This window comes from Podarcis cretensis (assembly GCF_951804945.1).
Source record: "Podarcis cretensis genome assembly, chromosome: 7".
Taxonomy (NCBI): Eukaryota; Metazoa; Chordata; class Lepidosauria; order Squamata; family Lacertidae; genus Podarcis; species Podarcis cretensis.
This window is the reverse complement of record NC_137176.1, coordinates 19781693-19808701: the sequence shown is the minus strand read 5'-3', so window position 1 is coordinate 19808701 and position 27009 is coordinate 19781693. Positions and strand designations below refer to the sequence as shown.

At 42.4% G+C, this 27009-nt stretch overlaps 1 protein-coding gene across 5 annotated transcripts in view; it reads left to right on the top strand.

The window, feature by feature from the left end:
* CDH10 (cadherin 10) overlaps window positions 1-18528 on the top strand; it is a 146720-nt gene extending 128192 nt beyond the window's left edge. For 4 of the 5 annotated variants that reach the window (XM_079984965.1, XM_079984964.1, XM_079984966.1 and 1 more), the window contains exons 7-12: window positions 1857-2110; window positions 6826-6962; window positions 7600-7721; window positions 11644-11752; window positions 13174-13425; window positions 17048-18528. In XM_079984965.1, coding sequence (XP_079841091.1) covers window positions 1857-2110; window positions 6826-6962; window positions 7600-7721; window positions 11644-11752; window positions 13174-13425; window positions 17048-17541 — 1368 coding nt within the window. In that variant the 3' untranslated portion in view covers window positions 17542-18528. The remainder of the gene's footprint in view (window positions 1-1856; window positions 2111-6825; window positions 6963-7599; window positions 7722-11643; window positions 11753-13173; window positions 13426-17047) is intronic. The other variant, XM_079984967.1, reaches the window with a different exon arrangement.
* Window positions 18529-27009: the final 8481 nt, after the last annotated feature.

Genomic DNA, 27009 nt, shown 5'->3' with positions numbered 1-27009 from the left:
AAGACAGAAGAGTCAAGTGAAGTATTTGTTTTTACATCAAATACTTCTGACAATTTGATGCATACAGGCATGGATGGGATTGTCTCACTGCATAGTCGCAGCAACCACTCCATTGCATTAGAAGGTAGTTAGGAAGTAGTGACTTGCCCACTGAATCCAAGGTCACAAAAACAGCAGATATGCTGATAAAACTAGACCAGGTCATTTCATTGAGGACAGTGTTTCTAAAATTATTTGCCAGTGGGCAGGGAGGAACCCTGAACTTTCAAAGTTAGCATATCAAAAGGAAATCCTTTTCTCTGGAATCAATTTTTCCAGGTGTAATGGGTTTCCAAAAGCATTCAGTCATGTCACCACTTCTGATCTGATGCAATGATGTGTAGATCTGCCTCTTCTCAAATTGCATTTGAGACACTCGTTTCAAACTTTCTTGACAAATGGCTGGGAAAAACAGATCCCTAGGTACTAAACTGGATCATAACATTTTGGCACATGTGCATTCTCCACAGTGTGGGTGCCAGTTCATGGTCTGAACAATTGTGCAGTGCTCCTGCTTCAGCTGCAGTACTATTGAGGGCAAGGAGGACATGAGTAGCTGATTCAATGGCCAGGCAACTGTTCTAGTGGTAGACATCTTCCCCACAATGCACACCCATCCTTTTCCCCAATTGGAAGAAGAGTCTGATTCAGTGCCAAGTTCAGGACTAGCATCATTGGGCAACTACTCAGATCCCAGCAGGAGGCTTACGGCCACATCCCAGAACCCTCTGCTTCTTCTGCGAGCGGTTCCAAAAGCAAGGGAAAGGAATAGCAGTCTCCACTCAAATTGTTTTCTTCTTCTGAGCAGTGATGCAGGTTGTGTCCACAGGGAGATGGCAAGTGGGGAGGAGGAGGAGGAGGAGGAGGAGGAGGAGGAGGAGGAGAGGGCCTATTCACTCTTCCCGGAGTTGGTTTTAGGGTGATGTTGTTGGTACGGTGGCGCTGGGCAGAACACCGCAAAGGACACCACTGTGATGCTGCAGAACAGACTGTGAGAGGTGGTGCGCACCACCAAATGTTAGTGTTGCAAAAGGTGACGCTGAAATTTGAGAGCCCAAAGTCTGCCACTGCTTTGCCTAGTGACAAGATGGTGCCGTCTCACCATTTCATATACAGAAGCAAGACAGTGGAAAATCTCTCTCCAATATGTGAGAGCCAACTGGCTAATTAGGACAGGCCTTGCACATGGACAACTCTGTCATCTGACAGAGGGGAATGGCTCAAGAGGAAGAACCAGGGGGTATCTGAACTGCATGTTTAACTCTGTCTAATGGTTGGGCTAGCCCTACCAGTCTAAATCCAGCGTTCCAGTTCTTCAAGGGAAATCAGTATTCAAGAGAAGCCTTCCAGTGCACATGTGCAATCCTATTCTCAGTTGCGTGATCACCCAGTCCTCATCAAATTGACTAAATGTGTCTTTGTGTTTAATACAAATTTGCCCTCCCAATCTAGAGTCACTAGTTGTTATGCATGACTACTTGTCCATGGCAAAAGCAGGATAGAGACCCAACACTTAACCCACTACATCTGGGACTCTAAACTCCCATCCAACCCATGGTCAACAGTCAGGTGTATCCCAACATTTTGGGGTGGCACATGTTAGCCACTCCTGTGCGACACCATAAAGCAAGCAATATGTGTCTTGGAATATGTCATTATTGTATGTGCTTTGGTACCTGGGATATTGCTGCCATTACATAAATGGCAAATGGTGCTTGCTGTGCTATCCCACTTTTCACAGTGTGACTTTCTGACACTTAACATATTGTTGTGTCATTGTGTTATTGACTTTGTTCCCTCCCTATGTTGTCTTACAGCCACTGGACTATGAGAATCGAAGGCTATATACTTTGAAAGTAGAGGCAGAGAATCTATATGTCGACCCACGATTTTATTACCTCGGACCTTTCAAAGATACAACCACTGTGAAAATATCAGTGGAAGATGTGGACGAGCCTCCCATTTTCAGCAGATCCTCTTACCTTTTTGAGATCCATGAAGATATTGAGGTGGGCACAATCATAGGCACTGTGATGGCCCGAGATCCAGATTCTGCTGCAGGTCCTATCAGGTAAAGGCCAGAATCGAAAACCTAGATTGATAACATCTCTATATCTAGTTATTTCAGCTGATATTGTTACTCTGACTGGCGAGATGCATAGAAATGTAGGCATGAGGTACTTGATAAAGAAGAATTTCTAAGGTATTCTAAGCTGGACTGAGTCGTACTGTATTCTTGAAGAAGGTTGTTTTGATCATGTAGAATGACATTCTCAGAAGCCTATCAGGCCAGAGTATGAAACTTCAAGGCAATTTTGTGACTTTCTGTCTTTCATTTTTGTAATGAAACAGTAGCTCTGTCTTCTCTGATAGTATTAGGGACAGATACTTACTTTTGGCCAAAAAAACTAGTCTATAGGTATATATCTCACTCTCTACACAAGACAAAACAACATTGTGTCACCCCCCCCCGAAGCTTATTTTGTAGAGCCAAAATGTTACCCCCAAAAATCTAAACTTGAAACGCAGAATTTTGAAATTGACTATGCAACTTTAAATCTAAAATTGGCATTCAAATGTTTTGGCAAACATCAAATATGAAATCTCAAAATGGGTGAGTTAGAATGTCCCTTTCGCAGTGGGAGAAAACAATGAAATCTTTCATTATTTCCCATTTTTTACTAATTGGAAAACCATAGTTAACAGCTTCAGGACATGCTAGGTTTTCAACAAAACCATGGTATATTGTCCTGGCTTATTCTGAAGCAGTTACCAGGCATCTACAGTTAATGGAAGAGTTGCTGGTTTATTCATTCCATTCCTCAAGTAAAAGCAGGAGCAAAGGCACATAAGCACAACTAATCAATTCACTGATATTTCAGCTTATTAAGCAGATATGCTTGTCCAAACTCAACTTATGTCATAGCATATCAATTTTCAAATGCAGTCCAAGACTTAAGTATAGCATACCATCTACTGCCAAATATTGTTGTAATTATTGAAAACACATCTCAAAATCAATTATTAGATATCATTTTGCAGCTATTACATATTCAATGAATGTTCAGAGAACAATGGAGCATTATCATGAATATTTGGTTCAGCTCTATAGATTTGTTTTGTTTTCAGAAGCATGTTATTTTACTTCTCCTCCTCAACTGTTTATATGTGATATTTATACAACCAAGAAGTAACAAGAACTCTGGTTTGGCTTCTTCATCAATTTCAGTCATATTTGACAATAGCATAAGCCAAACATGAGCTAAAAAGGAAGGTTAGCTGGCCATGCCAAGACTGGAAGCTCTGTATTGGCATAAGCTCATCTCTCATCCCATTCTATTGTTTCCATTATATGACAGCTTTATTAATGTCTGTCCATGCAGTTTGGATATTTATTGGAATGACAATAGGAATTTCAGCAACAGTTAATGAAAGATGTGAATGTGTGGCAGAAAAAATGGGCAAACAAGTACTGGCAAATGTATTCGGCAAGCTTGGATATGGCATCAGAAAACCAGTTAATATTTCTATAGGAATATATTACCTGTTGTTTTTCCTAGCAAGCTTCGATATGGCATCAGAAAACCAGTTAATATTTCTATAGGAATATATTACCTGATGTTTTTCCTAGGAAAAGAAAAGAAAAAAACCTCTTTACTTAAACCCAGCTATCCAGAGTCACTATTTAGGAATCCACTAGAAGAAATAATTTCTAAGTTGTGATTCAAGGACCCGCCACCCACTTGGGGATAAGAAAGACACATGGACACAGTATATTAGGTTAATGGGCTAAAAAAAGGTCACAACTTTATTGATTACAGCATGTGAGAGGTATTGGCTTAGGCATTGGATAAAATAACAGAGTGTGACTCCACCCCCTCAGGGAGTGGTGAGTCTAACAAGGGTTAACCACCAGTGGGAGGAGCCTGTTGATGCAAGTACAACTGAAAGCTCCCCCTGATGTCACCGGGGTCGTGCCATGGCCCTAGCCACCAGCAAGGGCATCAGACAGGATCCACGACCGCCGGATTCCTTTACCCATAAAGTAGAGGGGAAGGTGGTGGACACACCCTGCCCTCCAATACACAAACATATTCCAATGCCTAACCACCTATACCTAAAAGTTGTGACGATTTGCTACGAGGTAGGCGAAAAACCAAGTGGCTGGTGCCAATTTGCCAGTTAAACCCAGAGGGGACAAAGCAACAGAAACCCACAGAAAATGCAAGGCAAACCCCCCCCCCCCCAGCCAGTCTCCAAACCTCACGGTCTCCAAACTGCTGATGATTCCGCTTCCCTTGAGGCACTCCACTCAGAAATCTGCTGCCAAGACAAAATACTTGAGTCCCTGCTTCCCTGCAGGAATGGCTCCTCCTGGCTCTCGCTGCTCACGCTCCAAACCACCCAAAAACCAACAAGCTCCTCCAGAGGTCTTGATCCGCTGAAAACCAGCAGCGGAATGAAAGGGAAGTGCTGCCGCGGCCACATGTGAGCAACAAAACCCCACCCCCAAGCCTCCACCTGATTGGTTGGCTGCCTGGGGACGTGGCACAGCAGCCAGGCCAGGCAAGCTGGGCAGGGGCTGGAACACCCCCTGCCAACGCGGGAAACGGCTCCTGCTCAAAACTCCTCCCCTCTGTAAGGAGGAGAGGCTTAATGGCAGGCACCAAGAAACAACAAAAAAAAATCACTGTACAGTGGTGCCCCGCAAGACGAATGCCTTGCAAGATGGAAAACCCGCTAGACGAAAGGGTTTTCCGTTTTGGAGGTGCTTCGCAAAATGAATTTCCTATGGGCTTGCTTCGCAAGACGAAAATGTCTTGCGAGTTCCTGCGGTTCCCCCCCCTTTTTCTAAGCCGCTAAGCCACTTATCAGCTGATCCGCTAAGCCGCTAAGCCGCTTAACAGCTGATCCGCTAAGCCCCTAAGCTGCTAATAGCACTAAGCCGCTAAGCCGCTAATGGGCTTGCTTAGCAAGACGAAAAAACCGCAAGACGAAGAGACTCGCGGAACGGATTATTTTCGTCTTGCGAGGCACCACTGTAGTTTTGAAAGGTGCAGTCTGCCATCTTGATTTAAAATGGCATTCAATTTCCCTCCAAACATAGACAAACACTTGCTCAGTAATCTCTGGAGCTACTGTGCAAAACTTTGTTATGTTATCTTAAGACCTGCATAGAGAACAAAGTGAAAAACAACTTTCCAGAATATCATAGCAGGTTCCCTGATTTCATGCACATCCAGGACTGTGGTGCAGCAGGACAAATCCTCCAATGGAGGAGGTTGCATGTTGACAGCTTTGTGCTTTTATTATATAGTAAGGTAGGTCTTCACTCCAAAGAATTTAACAATAATTATTCCCTGCCAACGTACCCCTTACCCCTACCCAACACAATCCGGGCATGCCCAAATAAATAGCTGGTTTGTGAGAAGATAATGAAGAGGAAACATTGACACTGATGTCAGTTGCAATCCATTGTTCAATATGGCCAAATCACCTGTTTTCTGTGAAATATGCTGCAGGTGAATAATTAACTAGAACTATTGATAGTAATGAACGAGGAAAAACTGCCCTACAATTTTTGCAATTTTCCATGAAATTATCTGGGGTTTGAGGAAGGAGCAGCAGGGTTACATTGTACCATTCTAATTAAATATTTTTGGACCACAGAGATAATAGAGCTAATAAAGGTAAATGACTGTATTTATCTTGTTCAGTTCACAGAGAAAGAAAAGTTACCTTTTTGCTTATTAAAGCACAGTAGTTGGTTCCTACAGTTCTGCCAGAGTTGCCTTTTTACAGAATACAGAAAACACTTGATGCAGCAACTCTGTGCATATAAAAAAGCAGAGATTAACTATGAATTTTCCTCAGTGATGATTATATATATTTGTGCTAACACAAGTCTTTGGCACACAGGCTTGCACACATCTTTTCTGCCTCGGCAAACGGAGCAATAATTCTTTTTCATACTGACAATGCTGGCGCCTTCTTTGGGTTGCTTTCTTCATGGAAGTGCAACTCTGAGGCATCGATACTCTGAACATTTTGTATGGAACCTTTATTAGAAAGGCCAACATCAAGAATAGAGAAAGACCTCCATCTTAAAAGCACATGGACACTCCAGAACCCAAAGGTGCACAGGCTATATGGAACTGGGTTTCTGTTGTTTAGGGCAAACAGGGATCTGTCACCAAAAGAGAAGAGAATGAAAGGGAGCAAAGATTAAGAAAGCAAATAACATTGAGGAGGAAATTACCATAGTCAGTTCAAGAGTTGAGGAGGAAGAGAGAACAAAGACAGACATATCACTGCAGTAGAAGTTGAAGCAGGTTTTATATGTGAGCCCAGCATTGCAATTTATGTATCACATGTCAACGAGCTGGATACTTTTTCAGCAAAGGGAACATAGACTCAGTAACATTTCAGAGGCATTTCTGATGGCCGCCTGTGGGGCTGCTCCATTCCTCATGGTTCTTCTTCTTCACGCATGAGAATAGACAAGTGAGAATTGGAAGTGCTTCTGTATCACCGAGTCCATGATCCATCGTGCAAAATGGCTTCAGGAACTGTCATCGGGGGGTGCAGAGAGATTTTAATGATTTCTTAAGAATCTTGGGAAGAGATAGGTCTGAATAAAATTTGGATCAGGAGCTTCCCAATGGCTCCACGACTCTAGTGATGCAACATCTGTCTGAACACTGAATTGGAATGGCTGTTTCTTATAGGAAGATGAAAGTGGTGAATGTGCAGTTGGCAAATCTTTCTCTACTTGATCCAATTTAGGTTTTCTTTGGATCGCCACACTGACCTTGACCGAATCTTCAACATACATTCTGGAAATGGATCTATTTATACTTCCAAGATGCTTGACCGAGAAATATCACAGTGGCACAATCTTAGTGTGATAGCAGCTGAAATCAGTAAGCTCATTGCTATTGATGCAAGTGTTTTCTTCATGTTTGCATGAGAAGAGAATATTGTGCAAAATTATTTTTCTTTGGATTTATGTGGAAGACCCAGTACCTCATGTGATGTTAAGCTTCAGTATGTGAGAGCTGCTGCAGTGTGCGTTCCTTCATGACACTGGTAGACCCACACTGGAGAAGTCCATGTAGGTAGGCTCTTAGGAGCTTCTCACCATGTCAGAATTGCTTCTGTTTAGGGGAAGGTCAATGCTGGTCTGGGAAGGAGCTATGGTCTAGGCCCCCACCCATACCTTTTGTGTGAGCAGAGTGGCATGAGAGGAGCATGGATTGCAGCAGATCCCACATCCGACAAATGCTGTCAGAGGGTCCCCTAAGGGTGAGACTCTCCCTCAAAAAGTATGAGTAACACATTAAAGGACCTCCTAGTTTAGTCATCTATAATTCTGTGTGTTGAAGTTGTGGCATCGAAGATTCTGCCTTAGCTGGTAGAAATTCATATAGTGAAACTGCTGGTTTTTTTTCTCGTTTTTGTTCTTAAAGTGCCATGTATCCATGGCCTCCTAGTTTAGTTCTGATAGAAAAGAGAATCTATTTTTAAAAAAAGATTACTGATTTCCCCCTGCTTTGACAGATAACCCCAAAGAGATGACTCGCGTTTCTGTTTACGTTCGGATATTGGATGTGAACGACAACGCACCACAGTTTGCTGTGTTCTATGATACTTTTGTGTGTGAAAATGCGAGAGCGGGCCAAGTAAGTCAATTTATGGAAATGTTTAAAGCTATTTGGTTCTGTTATGGGAACAGGCACCAAGTCATTCATTTACAATAATGTGTCTCTTCCTTAAGAGTGAAAGATTGCTTTTGAGAGCGGTTTGGGGAACTTAACATGAAAAGGGGAAAAATGACTGCCAGCAAATCAGACTCCAGCCTTGTACAGCAATGCTTCCCAGCTACATCAACATGTAAATTACCAAATGACTTTCTTGCAGATCCACAAAAGGAAGCTTTGTGCTCGGAAGACATCAAGCTCCTTTCTCCCTCCTCCCACCCCCCAAAAGAAAACAGTTTCTCTTCAGTTGTTTTCTCAGATTTGTCCTTAAAAAAACACCCTCTTAATTGCATTCAGTGCCGCCTTCATGGAGGAAAGTGTTATATGTTACAAACAGTAATTTGTAATCATTTTTTAAGCATCCTTTGCTACATAACTCAATTGCGCTTTGACTTGACATGGATAGTGTTCTAAAACATCACTGTCAGCCTTCTATTTTTATGCAAATGCCGGTTTTTATCTCAAAAGGCTTTCTGTGGGCAAATCACACAACAGCATAAAAAGTTGTTTGCATCAGAAGGACAAACATTTGCTTTGCTTTGCCTCTTTAGGAGATGCTTTGAACTGTACTCGGATCAATGTGAAATGACTTTGCCTTCAAGAGCGGCAAAGTACCGGCCATTAGGGCCTCTTGCAACTCACAATTGTGCCTCCTGAGGAGAAAGAAAATGGGAAGAGTGAGAGGACAGGGGCACCTTAACTCTTTCACTTCCTGCTGTTTTTCTGCTCAAATCACTCCTTCCCCCAAACTGCTTTTCCACTTTTGTGGGGGTGATGGAGGGGCACACTTCCTCACCTTTAGGGAGGAGGATTTTTTAAAGGGTTTGCCAGAATTGGCAGGGAGAATACTGTGACATTGCTTCTATTACCATATTTTTCGCCCCATAGGACACACTTTCCCCCCTCCAAAAATGAAGGGGAAATCTGTGTGTGTCCTATGGGGCGAATGCAGGCTTTTGCTGAAGAGAGTTGCCTGCATGCCGAAGGCTGGGCGCGATGAGCCCAGCGCGCCCAGACTTCGTGCACCTCTCCGCAAGGCACAGGAGCCCTGCACTGGGCTCCCGCTGCTTGCGGAGAGTTGCCTGTTGTGGGGACTGTGGTCGGGGGAAGCTCGGGCTTCCCCCGCCCCAGCCCCGCGCCTGGGGGAAAAATAATTTCCCCCCCTTTATTTCCCCCCCAAAAAACTAGGTGTGCCTTATGGGACGGTGCGTCCTATAGGGCGAAAAATACGGTATGTTTCGTGTCAGAGGGGAGCAGAGGAGTATCTAAGGGAAGATTTTGTGCTCCATCCTTCCACAGGGTTTACTTCTATCGGAGGCTGAGCCGGAATTTTCTGCTCAGAAAGGGTGAGGGGGAATTTGACAAACTTCTCCCTCGACTCGCCATTTTCATTTACGCTGCCAGGCACTTTCTGTCAGCAGCTAAGGCATGCACTGTAATATCATCTGAAGGTAGCCCTGTTTACGGAAGCTTTTAATGTTTAATAGGTTATTGTATTTTAATGTTCTGTTGAAAGCTGCCCAGAGTGGCTGGGGAAACCCAGCCAGATGGGCGGGGTATAAATAATAAATTATTATTAGTAGTACTAGTATTAGTATTATTAGTATTAGCTGGCCACCCACTCCCCATGCAGACAGAGCAGCAGGCAGGTTGGGGACAGGAAAAAATGGCCCCACACTCTGTCCTCGGGGTGATGTCATGTGACTTTAGCAGCACCCTGAAGCCAGAAAGAGCAACCATCTCCCTTTTTACTCAGCCCAGAGTCAGCCCACCAATGAGAAAGCACCTGCTTCAGGTGGTGGAAGCCCATGGCATTGTCCCACCTGCATCACTGATGGTGCTGCTGGTGGAACACCCACTTCTCACTGGTGAGAGGGAGGCATCCGTATGCACAGTTTTGCTGCTCATCTTTCCCCCTGCCCCTGGGTGGAGAAGACAAGAGGCAATGTTTTGAGGACCCCTCAGCTCTTGCCAAGTTTGGCTAGAGTGGGGGCACTCCCTGGCAATGGTGGAAATAGGGGATGGGGCACAATGGCAGGGGGGGCTGGCAGAGAGCAGCACTTTCTCATTTCCCCTCAGATGGTGAAAAGGGACACATCGCCCCTGAGTTCATGTGTAGTGAGAACAGACTGCATCCTCCAGCCATCAACATCTCGGGTAGCACCTTGGATTCCTTTAGCCCAGCCTTTCTCAACCTGTGAGTCCCCAGATGTTGTTGGACTACAACTCCCATCACCCCCAGCTAGCAAGGCCAGAGCTCAGGGATGATGGAAGTTGTAGTCCAACAACATCTGGGGACCCACAGGTTGAGAACCGCTGCTTTAGCCAAACCCCAATATAAGCTCTCAGATATAGGGTGACAAATAGAGTAAAATTTAGATGTATTTACATTACTTCCCATGCCACATTTGAGGTCATAAGTTTATGCCATGCCTGCTGAATTCGATACACATGGCCAGGCTACAGAACAAATTGCAAGTCACATACCTGTGCGAGGCAGAAAAAAGCTTTTTGATTTTTCTGGTTTACAACTAATTTTCAACAGATTTCATATTTTGAACTGAACAAAGGCTAAAGAGTCTGTAGCATTTGACTGTGTCCACAATTGCATTCTTCCCAAATGGATAAATAGGCAAAGACTTTTTAATTTCCTCTTCCATATTGATTTAGTTGGGAGTTATGCATTTATTTACTACTTTTCTATCCTGTCTTGCCTCTAAGGAGCACAAAGTGGCACACATGATTCTCCTTCTCTTCATTTTATCTTCACAGCAATCCTATGTGCTAAATTAGGCTGAAAGACAGCTATTGGCCCAATATCACCCACTGAGTTCCATTGCTGGGGTTGCAAAAAGGCCAGAAACTTTTCCTTCTGATTTGAGTTAACCATGGTTTATAATTATGTATGAACCGGAAACTGTGGTTAGCTGAACCTCAAGTATGGTATAGGGGGACAAACCAGAATTGAAAACCAATGTTTAAAGTTGGCTTGTTTCCCTAATTCACAATTAAGATTAATTGCAGTTTGTTTAGGTTCTGACATTACAAAATCATTTGAATAGAACTTTCCATCATGGTTTATTATTATGTGACTAAGGCTTGATTTCATTTACTCTCACTTTCCCTCTCCTTTTTCAATGCAGCCACAAGGAGGAGAGAGGAAATTTTCATTTTACCGCCATTTAGTGTTACATGTGAAGCCTAAACTGTGATTAATTTCAGCTTATGGCTCGTTGAAACAGGTTGGCTTCATAAATCACAGTTTGAAGTTGGTTTGTTTCAGTAAATCATAGTTAAGATAAATCTGGAGTTGATTTGCATAAAGATGAATCATGGTAGCCCAAGCCCTTCCCTTAGGCATTCCCACTACATTTTCCCATCTGTTTTCTTGTGCAGAGGAGTTGAAAAGCATAACATTGTGGGAGATGGGGCAAGGATAAACTATCCAAACGTGTCATATGTGTTCCCACTGCAGGAAGATAGATTAAAGAGTTCTTTGCCTATATCTCCTTTTGGAAGAAAGCAGCTCAAGTGAATAATAGTGTGTTGGGGGAGGGGGGAGTGACCATAAAGGATATGGGGCAAAATACAAAGTTTTCTGAAGCCAGATTTGGTCCCTGGGCCTCCCGTTGCCTACTAAAGCTCTGGGGAATAAAAAGAAACCAAGTAAACAATGTAATGTGCATTTGACTTTACTGTGTTGTTTGGGGTAGATAAATGTTACGTACCATGCAAACACAGAAACATATTTTGAAAGCGTCCTTCAAGGCCACTTGTACTTCTCAGAGCAATCAGACCAACTTCTCACAAATGTCAACTTGTTTTTTCTTGCCCTTCTCTGCAGCTAATACAAACCATAAGTGCAGTTGACAAAGATGATCCCCTTGGAGGACAAAAGTTTTTCTTCAGTTTAGCTGCTGTTAATCCAAATTTCACAGTCCAGGACAATGAAGGTATAATGAATAAGACATCTCGGGATGTGAGATGAGTGATTCTTCGTGCACATTTCCGGAGTATACCCATTTTTGTGTAGTTAGTTAACTGGGTTCAGAAGCACGGCGTAGAAAGAAAGACATGTTTCAACTCATTTTCAAAGGACAGATAGGCACTATTCTGGCCCACTGAACCACTGAACAGTGCTCTAGAGCAAAACCTACCCCGTCATTTCAAGTTGCCGTAGATTAGCTCCAGACAAACTCTTATTTCCCATTCCACAATGATTTTTGTAGTAGCAAAATGGTGGGCTGGTCCACCTACTCAAGCATTTAATTTCCAACAGTGTCCAGCTGGGTGCCTCTGAGACCCCCTGGGTTTAAGCTTCTTGGGCTTGCCAGTCAGAAGGTCAGTGGTTTGAATTCCATGCAACGGATGAGCTCCCATCACTCTGTCCCATCTCCTTACAACCTAGAAGTTTGAAAGCACTCCAGTGCAAGTAGATAAATACATAGGTACTGCTGCAGTGGGAAGGTAAACGGCATTTCCTTGTGCTCTGGTTTCCATCATGGTGTTCCGTTGCGCTAGAAGCAGTTTAGTCACACTGGCCACATGACCCGGAAAGCTGCCTGTGGACAAATGCTGGCTTACTTCAGCCTGAATGCGAGATGAGTGCTACAACTCCATAGTCGCCTTGACTGGACTTAACCATTCAGGGGTCCTTTACCTTTACTTTACTTTTTGTAAAGTAAAGTAGGGTATGATGGCAGAGTCTTACCTAGTATGTGATCAGTGAATGTATACTGTTCTTGCTTGCGATTAATCATCATGTACTATAGTCAATGATAGATCCATCCCCCAGCAGCACATCAGCCACCATTTTTTTCAGAGATGAGAGATCCAATAATGGATATCTGTCATCTACCTAGCTTAATCCAGAAAACGTTCAGTTACTAGTGTGCACCTTCAATCATTCAGATTGTCTATGGGGTTAGCTAGACATTTCTTGGGGTTTTCTTTGCATTTTGTCTATGATGCAGCGATTATGGAGTCATATCCCATGTCCCACACCACTCAATTCCTGTTAGGGGACAAAAAAAATAACAATTGCTCATTAAGGAAACAAACCGGTTCTTTTGAGTGAAGGGGAAATGGAGGGGAACATTGATGGCCTTGAATATTATTCATGCTAGCTCGCTTTATTAATGACAAACTTTTGGGGGTTTTTGTTCTTCATTTAAAAGACAATGGCAAGGGGAAATGTCAATAAACATGGAACTGTAGCTTTGGGTCGGAAGGCTGCACACACAAGATAGCCGACTGCTTGCTTCAGGGGAAATATTTAATGGGAAGTCTGTTCAAGTTCTGCTAATGTAACACTGAGTGCATAGCTCTGTGGTTTTGTTGTAATGTGCACATTGTTTGTGGCTAACTGGTCTAGATAACACTGCTCGGATTTTGACGAGAAGGAATGGCTTTAGCCGGCACGAAATCAGTACTTACCTTCTGCCAGTGGTGATCTCCGACAATGACTACCCTATTCAAAGCAGCACTGGCACACTGACTATTCGGGTGTGCGCCTGCGACAGCCGGGGGAACATGCAGTCTTGCAATGCTGAAGCTTTGCTCCTTCCAGCAGGTCTTAGCACAGGAGCGCTCATTGCCATTCTGCTCTGCATCATTATTCTCCTAGGTAAGTTGCAGGGGAACGCTACTCTTTGCTAAATGAAATGGCACTATAAAGAGATATTAGGCCCTGCCAAGCTGCTGCATCCTGCAGTCTTGTCTTTATTTTTTATTTTTTTTTATTTTTTGCAGCCTTACGTACTTGTCACCACCTTTCAGTAATCAAATTGATACACTGATTGTCCCTGAAATTGGATTAGGGTACAATATTATCTTATCGGCACAGATGAAGTCGGAACTGCATAACCACTTCAGCACGTTCCAGCTTGCAAGCTGCTGCTCCAGAGATCGCCAACATTTTTGTCGGGTGCATGGGCACATTAGGAAATCTAGGCAACTGCTGTGGGCACCACAAAACACCCATTTCATAGAAGATGAAAAACTGGCGGTGCTCAGAACCAGCCCAAACAACAGGCAATACATTTATACAGGGCAAGAAAAGCAAATAAAGCAAATGAATGAATGAGTGAAACAGGCAACATCCCCACCACCAAAAAACCCCAACCAAGCAACAACAAAAAGTAAAACTGAAGAACATCCCTATTTAACAAAAAAATGAGAGGGTCTAGGGGCCTTGGTGGGAAGCAAGGGGGTTGTCTGAGGGTGACGTGGTGCCCACAGGCATCAAATTTGAGGCATTTTTGCCCCAGGACATTAATAATCAAGGCTACTTACTGAAAAAATAGGAACAACTAAAAAAAACCCAACACAGTTGAACATTCATAGAATTAAAGCTATATATAGATATAAAATATGCACACACCATTACCTCTCTGGAGAACTTCACATAGAGTAAAAAGTGTGCCTCTTCCAAGATTCACGCATTTATTTCCGAATCATTTGGTGAATCGAGCACCTCATTTTTTACAAGGGGAACTTTTGCATTAGAGAGTAAAGGAAAGAGCAGACGAGAATAAATGCTGCCATACCTTAAAAAAGAGGAAATTGAATTAAAAGTGTGAATCAGCCTCTACTCTTTGGAGATAACAAGCTTGAGTGGAGTTCTGTTATTCTCTCTCTTTCTTTAACAAAATAAAAAATATCCTAAGTTTCCTACCCCCTCCTTTAAAATAAACTTCCAGGGCACTTTTTGGCCTAAATTAGGAATACTTTATCCACAGAAACAAATTGTGCAACGTAGGAAGAAATGAGTGAAAGACTTAAAATAGTCAGCAGCAGATTTCACGGTGAAGCTATGCTGCTTACCTTACCGCTGGCTGGTGGAACCAACTGCAGCGCTTTGGGGAGGGGAAATGGTGCCAGTAGAAAGGTGAATGGCTCTGCTGGCAAATTTGCATTGCAAAAACCTTTCTTCTATCCTGGTCCCCTCCTTACCATCCCAGTACACTGCAGTGACTCAGCCACACAGAGGTCAGGTGCGCAACACAGCCCACCAAGCCACCCTAGCTGAAAATAGTACACTCTTTAATAGGGATTATGGGGTCAATTAAACTTTTTTTTTTTAACTGTGGATTTCCAATTAGCTTTGCTGTCACTTCTTTCCTCAAAAGAAGGCATAGTTCCTGCTTCAGCAAGCAGATCTGAGGGAAACGAGATGGGATATGTCAAAGAACAGCTGTCAAGTTTGAAATGACAATTAGCAGCTACTTTTCGAAGCAAAAGAACAAAGGAAGCATTAGTTAAGCGTTGCATTTTACCATCTATAGCACTAAAAAAGAAGAAGGCTATTTTGGGCAGACTGTTTTCAGTATTTGGTTAAAGTGCACTTGCCGTAGGTTCTGGGCAGACAAAAGGAAATTCTTTCAAATAATGCATAAGTAATTTAAGGAATTCACGACCAAAATATGCAGTGATGGCATACAGATGATTTTTTTATTTAAAAAAGTTTAGCCTTATTCAAGGGGGATAGAACTCTCAACAGCTGTTAGGATAGCTAAGAGGAACATTCACGTTCAGAATAAATACCTTGTTACAGGCCACCCCAATCTCTGCCGAGCAGAAGCCATATTTTAGGGGTCTTGGCACTTAACCTGGGTTTGTGTTTCTTGGGAATGAGGCACAGAGGAGACTGCCTTGTCTTTATGAAATATGGTTTATTTTTACACATATTTACAACCTGAGATTTGGTGGAGGGCATGGAGAACATTACACCGCAAGAGTGCCTCTTGTTCCTCTCATAGCTTCAGCAAACTTGATTCCAAACACCCTCTGTTACCCCTGGTAACTTCACCCTCTCAGTTCTTCTGTTACTGTCCACTTCTCAGCTGGGAAGAAGGACGGCATCTACACAGTCAAGTGTTCTTAATGGTTCAGTGCTTAGCTGCCTTTGGATTCTTAATGGCATCACTGTCAGCAATCTTCTGAACAGAAGAATTGGTTCAACCTGCGTTTTTCATTGGCCTGGCATCTTCCCTTCATAATCTAAATATTTGCCAAATTCTACCCTTCACTAAATTTAGGGGAGTCTTGCGCCCTTGCAAATGCATAACAACATCTTCATTGCTAGAGCAATAAATAATAAATAATGAAACCTCACACCCTTCCTGTGAGTTTCCAGAAGTATTGCGGTAAAAAACAAAACAGATTGACCTTCTTGGTTTGATTCATCCAAGGAATTTCATATGTTCTCATTTCATCTATTCTGGACGTCAAGGGTCAGGATTACAAATCCCCCACGATGTTTCTTGGTAGGTTTCTAGCAATGGTTGCACATAGATTAATATTGTTATAGATTTAAGGGGGTAATGCCCCCAAACCCCATACATGCCAGGGATTCAACTAATTGGGATATGGATTAAGTGCAGAACTGTGCCAGATAGGGAATTCCTGGGCTGACTTACGCAAACCAGCCTGGCTGAAGAGCAAACTTGATAACATGACAAAAGGTGTTGATGGCCCACTGGGGAGTGAGGTGTTACCAAGGGTGTATGTTTGAGGGGACAGGAAAAGGGTTTATGGGAAGAAAAAGCAGGAAGAAGAGTTGAGAGCCATCTTTGGGGGAGGCTGCTTGCCCTGCTGCCTCTTGAAATGACCATAGCATGAGATCTGGACTCCCTCCATGCAGACTGAGGGTGTAAAAAGGCTAATAAACCATATTTCTTAAAGGCATGGCAGTCTCTGCTGCACATTCAATTCTCCAAAGAAGGACAGACCTTTGGCGAGTGCATGGCTGGGCACATGACTTTAGAAACAATATGGTCCAATATTCATATATTTGGTATAAAAACACACAACAACAGTGTGCTGATTTGATACAGGATGCCAAATACATCATAGAGTACAGTGGTACCTTGGTTTTCAAACATCTCAGTTGATGAACATTTCAGTTTTCAAACGCCATAAACCCGGAAGTAAATGTTTCAGTTTTCGAACACGCCTTGGAAGTTGAATATGCCACGTGGCTTCCGCTGAGTGGAAGATCCTGAGGCCTAGCTGTCGGCTATTGAGTTTTCAGTTTTTGAATGTTTCACAACTTGAATGGTGTTCTGGAATGGATTACGTTTGAAAACCGAGGTACCACTGTATTACTAAATAGAGCATGGTGAAGTCTTGCACTGAGCTGGTAAAAAATAGTAATAATAATAATAACAAAGATGGACATGACAGACATGTTTGTTAGTATCGCAAACTGCAATTCCTTCTTAATGATGTTCTTTATTTTTTCCAAGTTATAGTGGTGTTGTTTGCGGCTCTAAAGAGGCAGCGAAAGAAAGAGCCTCTGATCTTGTCTAAGGAAGATATCAGAGACAACATTGTGAGTTATAATGATGAAGGTGGTGGAGAAGAAGACACACAGGCTTTTGATATTGGCACACTGAGGAATCCTGCGGCTATCGAAGATAAGAAGCTACGCCGAGATATCATCCCGGAAACATTATTTATACCACGGAGGACTCCTTCTGCCCCAGATAACACGGATGTCCGGGATTTCATTAACCAAAGGTTGAAAGAGCATGATAATGACCCCTCTGCGCCACCGTACGATTCCCTGGCAACTTACGCCTATGAAGGAAATGATTCTATAGCTGAATCCTTGAGTTCTTTAGAGTCTGGCACTACTGAGGGAGACCAAAACTATGATTACCTCAAGGAATGGGGCCCTCGGTTTAATAAGCTTGCTGAGATGTATGGTGGAGGCGAAAGCGATAAAGACACTTCCTAACCGACCGTAGGATATACAGTTTTTGTTCATTTGAGAGGAAGTAACTTTACAGACACCTTCTCCACGTGACAATATTTGATGTTCAGGAACGTTTTCCTGCCACTCAGCACAATGGGTTTTTTTTCCTTTCCTTTCTTTCTCGTTTCGTTTCGAATTTGCTCATTAATGTCCTTTATTCTTTCTCGTAGAATGTCACATGGAATATATACAGCATTTTATTTAACCCCTTTCCAAAAGCCAAAGCTATTGAAATTCAGTGTGGTCCAATTTATGAAATAAAGGATACACTACCTTTGTGCAGGTTTATAATCTCTCAAGCAACCATAGATTTGAGTTGCTTTCGTTAAATACATGTTCTACATTTGCAAATACAGCTTTTTTAAAAGACCCAGACCGTGATCCACAGAGGGTCATGAATGCACGTTCCACATGCACTCCTATGTTTTTCCTTAGAATTTTATTTCTTTTTCAGGAACTGCCCACACAAGACCCCTGGAGAGCTTTCCAAAATCTTGCATAGAGAGCATTCTCCCCAGAATCGGCATGCCTAGAAAACAAGGGGCTTCTTTTTCTGTTACAAAAAAAATAATCTTCTGAATAACAGCCCAGTGTGCAAAACCCATCAGATTTTCCAATAAATTCTTTGAATTTTGCTATAGGTGAAATTTCAGTGGCACTTCTAGTTTGTGGGTTCTGTTTGTGCAATTTCTGAAAAAGGACGTGAAAAACAATTAAAATGAATGCACAGAACCTCTGTGCACTTCTTTTTAGAGATTGTGGCCCTGGAAGAAGAAGAAAACAAATGTCCCTATTCTGTACATTACAAATTTCCCTGAAAATATACACGTGGTGTTAATGTGATATGCAGCTGGTTTAAAAAAGAAAAAAAAAACTTTGTGCAACTTCATTTCATCAGATTCTATCTGCCAATGTTTTATATTTATATTTTTGTATTTATTTTTAAGAAATAAACCAGTTTTATAACGATATTGTTGCCTGCCTGATTTATTAAGAACATGGCCTTTTATCAGTTTAGAGGGTTGTGCTTTTATACACATTTATTTTGTTATTTCTGGACCACGTCCTTCCAAGGAGCTCGCAAATATTTAAATACAATATAATCCAAGCATAAAATCATAGTGTAAAACAGAACTCATCTAATAGCAGCTGCAATTAGGTGCACATAAGCCCCATTGAACTCAATGGGATATTTCAGCAGATAGATATATCTATATCTATGAAGAAAAATAGAATCACTGACCTTGAAAATATTAAGGAATTGCAACCTCATTTTGAAGCTGACTCCCACTCAATCCTTACCATCTAATGCAGTGTTTCCCAACCTTGGGCCTCCAGCTGTTTTTGAACTACAATTCCCATCATCCCTAACCACTGGTCTTGCTAACTAGGGATGATGGGAGTTGTAGTCTAAAAACAGCTGGAGGCCCAAGGTTGGGAAACACTGATCTAATGTATGTGAGTTTATGTGTATCCCATTATAACTATGCAAAAAAATTCATGCAATACAGCTAGTGGCTGTATACTAGTTATACTGCAATGTTAGCTTAAGTGCAGTTCTATGCATTGCAATGGGACTTACTGCCAGGCAAATAATGGATATAGGATTAGGATCACAACCCAATTTAATCGCTGGTCTGACTCTCGACCATATTGCCTGGAAATGGTTACACTTTAGCTCTTCCACAAGGGAATCTGGTATGAAGGAAGTGAAAAAATGGGATCCCATTATTTAACCAATATAAGAAGCCATCTCAAATAATGGCCCTGATTCAGCTTTGAACTACTCAGCAGAAGGTATGTTTGTTTGGAGGGAGGGGCTACTTTCAACATGTTGCTCCCATTCATGAATGCCGATGTGCCAGATTAGCCCAAACTGGCCTAGAACAATTTACCCTGAATTTAATAGCAGAACTAATTGGAGTGTAGCAAATGCTAACCTTACCCAAAGCTTAAAATCCTAGCAACTGAGCCATCAAACCGTGAGGCAAACATATTTTCAGCAAATCCTGAACTGCAACACAATTGGTACACATTCTTTGTTTTTTTTAGGGGGGGGCTATTTCAGAGTTTGGCTGTCACAGAAAAAGTCCTCTTCATGGTTGGTAGCAGATGGATGTCTGCAAGTTGTGGTATAACCAGGAGGTCATTTGATGGTAAACACAGTGTTTGGGCAGGTCAACATGGAAGAAGCCATTATCTCAGGTATTCTGGTCCCAAGTTGTTCAGGGGCCTATTCATACATAAAGTTTCAACTTGATCCAACAGCAAAATGGCAGCCGGTACAGTTCTTTCATTAAATGTGTTACATGGCAGAAGCCAGATGCATCACACAACAGCCTAGCTAGATCCAACCTCTAGAGCCCCACAAAAAGCATATTGTAGTAACTAAGACACAAAGATAACAATGGTCACTGTGGCCAAGCTATTCCCACCTAGGAAAAGCTGTAGCTGGTACACCAACTGAAGCTCATAAGAGGGGCTCTTTGTCATTTGGGCCTGTGGTGACATGATAGCTCTAGGAGCACCCCAAGACTACAGACTTGTTTCTTCAAGGGCAGTGCAATCTCATCCTGGACAAGTAAGATGCCTAACTTCTGAACCCAGAAACCACACACACACCTACAGGACATCCATTTTATCAGGATTCAGTCATCCAGCACACCTCTGTGTCCAGACACTAGTCTAAGACCTCATGATTCAGATGTACAACCTCTCCTGATTTGTGATTCAGAAAAGTGGATTTAGATGACATCAGCATGGTGATGGCACTGGACTCCAACCCTCCTAATGTGCTTTGTTTTACCACCTGTATCTGGTGTTCATTTAGACAAGACCATTTAGAACAGGCCTACTTCAAGTCGAGAGACTTCACTTCCTCCTCTAAGCAGGTTTCTGCAGATATATTCTCTTCCACCAATAGCCTGAATCTAGCAGTTCTGATGTGTGTTGGAAGAGAGGATGAAGTTAAGTGCTGTAGAGGTAGCTGAGACACCCTTGTAGAACCATTTGGAGGTAGTATAGTATACAATGGTACCTCAGTTTTCAAATGTAATCTGTTCCGGAAGACCGTTCGAGTTCCAAAATGTTCAAAAACTGAAAACTCAGTAGCTGACAGCTAGGCTTCAGGATCTTGCACTCAGCGGAAGCCGCAAAACATGTTTGACTTTTGAGGTGTGTTCGAAAAACGAAGCATTTATTTCTGGGTTTACGGTGTTTGAAAACCGAAACGTTCAACTTCTGAGACATTCAAAAACCGAGGTACCACTGTATTAGCAGAATGTGTGATTAGCCCAAGTCATGTTTTGGATCTGACAATGCTGGTGGCTCTCTAGTTGAATATTCCTGTCAATGGAAGGATGAGCAATCATTTTTTGACAAGGGATCACTCACTGACTTTGCCTGATGACTAGATGAGTGGGGTATAAAAAATAAAAAATAAAAAATAAAAAATTTATTACTACTACTATTGCTACTACTACTATTTGGCAATTACATTAAGTAATTCAATCTAAGAATGCTCATCTATACTATTTACTTTTGAGGTGGGAAAATCTTCTTGCCTTTTCTTATAAAGCGAATGTCAGTTACGGAATAACTTTCTGAAGAGACAGAATCAAACCATGGTCATTTGAAACAAATATTGTAACTGTGCATGCAGTGGAATAAAACACTGTACAAATTTTCAAGCACGTTTATCATTTTTTCAATAACTGCTTAAGCCCACAGAGAATGAGGAACTCCACGTTCGCTAACTAAATTAAATATCCTGCTTCAGGGCCAAAACAAAGAACACCTTCAAATGGACATGATTCTAACCTGAGGGCTCAATCCATTCTGCTTATGAAGATAAATTATTTTGAACACCTATGTGCTATCAAATGCCAAACATATTGAGAGGGAAGGTTGCCAGTTTAATATGAAGGAATTTAAGAGCAGAATTAGCCGTTCTAATATATTTTAAATTTCAGGAAGTAGAGATGACCCCCTACCCATACACATTGGAAAAACATGCAAGGGAGGTTGCAAGCCTGCACAAGATACATCCACATACTAAAGTATAGGCATGGAGCTCATTTAGTGTGGCTGGGATGGGGGTGGCGCTGTGGTGTAAACCACTGAGCCTCTTGGGTTTGCCGATCAGAAGTCGGCAGGTTGAATCCCTGTGATGGATCCCACCCCCTTACGTCCCCATTAATCTACATCACTTCTACGTCTTGTAATCTGTGTTTGTACCCTCAGTGCTTTGTGTGCTTTCTGTTCTGACACTTTCTGAGCTCTTCTTGACCTTGGGAAGAGTGGAGAAATGCTGTCCAGAGACAGTGAATCTGTTAATCTCCTGTCTCCCAGTGTTTCTTCTCCTAGCTGTTCCCCATCCAGTATTTCCCAGCTTCTGCCTTCTGAACTATGCCCCCCCCTGCAAACCACTGTTCCAAATCTATACTGTCCTCCTGCTCCTCAGCACTGTCCCTGACAATTTAGTTGCCCCCCACCCTGGCCCCGTAATGCTCCCTTTTTAGCCATACTGACTTGGGAAACTGAGGATAAGAAGCAATGGTGGTTGAGCTTTTCAATGACCACACACCTCAGATCCCTTCCTCTGACTGCAGACCTCCTTCTAACTCAGCCTTCCCACTGTCCTTACTGGAAAATTAGGTTTTCTCCCTTATTTAGATATACCTCCCATCAATAATAGTCCTTTCCTCAGGATTAGCTATTAAAGTGCTGCAGTTGGATCCTTGCTGCTTTGACTGCAAGCATTCTGTCATGTTTGTTTTATACTTTATTAAACATTACAACTTGAGACCATTAATTCCTCAAATTTAATTAACAAAAAAGAAATCTGTTTTGCCATGTAAAATGTCAAGTTCCATTCCAAAGAATCTGGTGTTGTAGATATAGCAACAGCAAAGGAACAAACATGGTTCATTCATATGTGCAACAGAATGTTTTGGAAATGTCATAGTAACCTTTGAAGACGACAGTCGCAGTGAAAGGAGCCTGATTTTGGATCCTTAATTATATGAAATGTTATGGAGGGGGAGCACCCCTGAAAGAGCAGCTTTCTCTTTCTGAAATCTCATTTGGGCCTTGCACTTTGAGACACTTCACATGGGCAATTGTCATGGTGATAATTTCTTCACCTCAAAATGTTTCTCGCCTCAAACAGCGCTCCAGGCTAATCAATCAATTGCAAATGGAGAAACTATATGATGACCAGGCTGCCACCTGATATTTGTGAGCACAGACCCTCCAAGTGTCCCAGGTACACTCCCTGATTGACAGAAGTCATCCTGGTTTCTGATTTGACCCCGGAACATCCCGCTGTTCCTTAGGACATCCCTATTTTCATCAGAGAAATGTTGGAGGGAATGGACTTATGCAACTCCTGAGCCAAGGCGATAAGTAACAATACAATCTTTAGAGGACATCTATAGGAAAGTTATGCTTTTATATATGGGCAGGCAGGCAGGCAGTGCAGCCTGGCCCTGCTTCACTCCAGTGGGGGCAGGGGCGCTCCATAAGCGTGGGTGGCTTGCCTGCCCCGGGTGCCAGAAACCCATGTTACGTCACTGCCACAAGCAGAAAGTGAGCACTACAGTACTCCCCTCACCCGCAATTCCAAGCAATTGCTATTCAGGGGCATTTTGCCTCTGATAATTGGTACAGTCTAATTATCATCCATGAAATTGCCTAGTCCTCTTTTAATGCCATCCAAGTTGGTGGCCATCACTAAATATTGCGGGAATGGATTCCATAGCTTACCTATGCATTGTTTCCAAATAGCCACACAATCGGCAAGCGAGAAAGCAAGAACAGAATTCCCAACTTCCTTTGTTGGACAACACCTGGAAATGTTTGGAGGGAAAGCAAAAGTTATCTATGCTCTGGAACATCTGAAAGGACTCAGCCATAAAGAGACGTGTGCAGCCACTGCTACTTTATCCTGTCTGTTACCGTGGAAAAGAGGGGGGAGGCTTTGATTGATGCTCAACAAGGAATTTAACAAGGTTTTACTATGCCCTCTCCTCTCAACCAAGGCTGAACCAGCCTTGTATGGTTCCAGTATGAACCAGAATGGTGTATGAGCCAGTATGCTGTAGTGGTGAAGAGCGGTAGACTCATAATCTGGTGAACCGGGTTCGCGTCTCCGCTCCTCCACATGCAGCTGCTGGGTGACCTTGGGCCAGTCACACTTCTCTGAAGTCTCTCAGCCCCACTCACCTCACAGAGTGTTTGTTGTGGGGGAGGAAGAGAAAGGAGATTGTTAGCCGCTTTGAGACTCCTTAGGGTAGTGATAAAGCAGGATATTAATCCCCCCCCCAAAAAACGGACTTTATTTAAAATTATTTTTGGATTGGACCAGGAGTGTGAATGAAATGCAGCTGAACAGATCTGGCAAAAAGGCTGAATTTGAGAAAAAAGATCTTGTTTTTAACTGTGTGCCGAGGAAGAACTCCAGAGCAGAATTTTAATGGCGGAGACCAGACATGCTCTCTGAGAGTTCTTTATGGCCACAGCTCCCAGCACACCAGGTCTGGAACAACAATGTGTATGTGTATGTGTATGCCTACTTATAAGATGTAACAGAGGTGCTGTTCGTAAGGTGTGGGAGGGGAACGGTCAGCTGGAAAAATGGTTTAAGTGAAGGATATCATTTGGACTCCAAATAAGAAACAATGCAGCAATGTGTGGAAATGATGATCATATGTTTGGAACAGGAGTGGGAAACCTGGTTTTAAGAAATTGTATTAAATTAATTTAATTAAGTTTGATTTGCAATCATTTGAAAAAGTAATAAATATAATGTGGGGGGGGGGGAGAAATGACTCAGCAGTAAGCATCACATGAAACTCCATAACACTTGTGCCCAACACCAGTAAAAATATTATCACATGAAGGAGTTCTGATCAGTGAGTTCAGCCTCATAATTCCAACAAATCGTTCATTCTGACGCATCCATATTTCAGATTCACTGGCCTCCTCCTACCATTACTACTCAGATTCTTTAACTGTTCCTTCCTTTTATCCCCAACTGTTTCTCTGCAGCATGTCTATTTGGCTCTCGAAATTAAAGAACTTCATCTGGGGATGAAGCTTGATGAAGGTCAATAGTCCAGGTCTAAGTAGCACAAAGCCTTCTGTTCTATCATGGTATGGATCATTAGTAGGACTTTCCTAGCTATTACTACAAGGCCAAAAGTTACAGACTCACAAGGTCACCTGAGAGAGGGACAAGGTGGCAGTGAGGCTTGTGCAGCACCAGATGGCTCTGCTGTTGTGTCCTCAGAGTGCAGACTACCCCACTGTTTCATCCTTTTCATGAAGTTGTGTTGATGGCAGTAACCAGAAAGCCATGTGTTCTCCACCACTCCTAGGGCTGCCATATGTCCATATTTTCCCAGACATTACTGGGATTTCCAGAAGGCAGCACTTTGTTCTGGATCTTAGGCAAGTCATTTGTGTAAAAATAAAAATAAAAAAAAAAATTCAACAGCTTTCAGGAGGTCCTGGTTTGTACTTTTTTGAAATATGGAAACCGTAGTCACTCCTGATGCCACGTTCTGACTACACATCACACAGATACCAGGGAGATACCAGGCTGTCAGCTTTCCTCGCCCAAGCCCATTTGCAAAATGCATTTTTTAATTATTATTTTTTTAACAAAAACTTTCATAAAGGGCAATTTGGTCTCTGTAACAGAATCCTTTTAAGTCTCACAGGACTCACTTCATTAATTAGGATGACAGGAATTGCACAGGGATATCAAAGTAGGAACAGTTGGATGAAGCAGCTCTGAAATTTCTCCAGTCCCTCAGCTCATAAAGACTATGGCTTTTATCTGGTGTCAGACTTATGCAAATATGGTTCTGTTTTATCTCATCTTGCACATGACCAGCAGTGAGCAGCAGCTTTTCACAGTGTTCCGAAACCATTATGGGCTAACTATAAAGTCTGCTCAGTCACGTGTAAATCTGTGTGCAAATGTCCTCTCAAAACTATCCACCTTATTTGTGGTGAGATGAAGCATTGTGCTGGGGTTTTCACAAACTCCTCATGGGGCAAGAGAAATTCTCTAGAAGTTTCTCAGGGATGTTGCTTACCATTTAGCTGAAGCAGTGGAACATCTGCTTCCCCCACCCCACCCTTGTATTCTCCCCCCCCCCCTACTGTGTTGGCAAGCTGACCACCATTTTTCATCTGCTACAATGCCCGAGGCCTAGCCTCATTCTGAGGCATAATATGGGAGAGGAAAGATAGCAACAGGAGGAATGCAACAATTTTCAGTAGTGTTTCCTCCTGGCTGTTTGAAAACTTCAAGAATTCAGCTGGGTCAAAATATTTGTCAAGTGCTTTTTGTGCTGATGGAGAGTCTCATGAGAAGAGATGCTCAGGAGTTAGGAAAATAAGGAATGGGAGACCTTGAGGAAAGTAGCTAAAAGAAGGAGAAAGAAGAAGGAAAGGCGAAATTCAGGAAAAGAAGGGTAGGTGAGAAAGAGAATTTTGGGACGAAGAGGCTTTTATCTTTCAGGCATTATTCATCAGTGCATGCAGCAGAACCCCATGCCCTCCTAATGTCTTCTTAAGTAGATTGGGGAGAAACCAAAACAGATTTAAAGGTTGCATGGCGGGTGGGTAGAAAAAGGGGAAGTTTTGTTACACAAATGTAAATCCTTGCACTGGTTAAGCAAGTTACTTGGTTCCTACCCAGTATTTATTAATCACTTCCTATGAATCACAACTTGATTTAAAAAAGACCCATATAAAACAACTGTTATATATAAACACAGGAAAAAACTTAGTTATAAATATAATAAATAATTTGAAATCCAGTAGTAAGGAGACTGAAAAGTAGGGAGAGCTGTAAAGAGACAGGGAAATAGTGGAGGTATAGATGAGGATGATTTGAGGGTTGGAAGGCAGAAAGGATGGGTGAATCAGTCAAGCTGTTTCTCATGTTTTCTCACCATAAGTTCCATTTGGCCCCTTTCTTCACCAGTTGAGTATTATGTTTTTTGAAAGCAGAAAAGCCAGTATAATTCTCAGGAGCCATTTCCCCTAACGTATGCATTTTTGCAGCCATTTCCCACAACACAACACACTTTTAAATGTTATTTTTACTTGTATTTGTTTCCGTGTGCACTTTCCCCTTACGTGTGCATGTTTTTCCTGTGCATGTTTTTGGGTTGAAGAACTGCATCACAAAATTCAGAGTACGGCAGATTCAGAAGGGCAGCTCCATTTCAGTTTATGAATTGTGTGAACTAAACAGGCTTGCATTAACATGTGAACCCAATGAATCCCAGCCCCAAGTATCCCAAGAAAGAGAAGCAGCTCAGTAGGTGTTGCAAAACTGCTGGGCTAATTTCACAGCAAAGTGGGTCACTGGTATTTAAAGGAGTGTCGGGGGTATAGGGCAAAATATTGAAATGGGAAAGATTGTGGAAT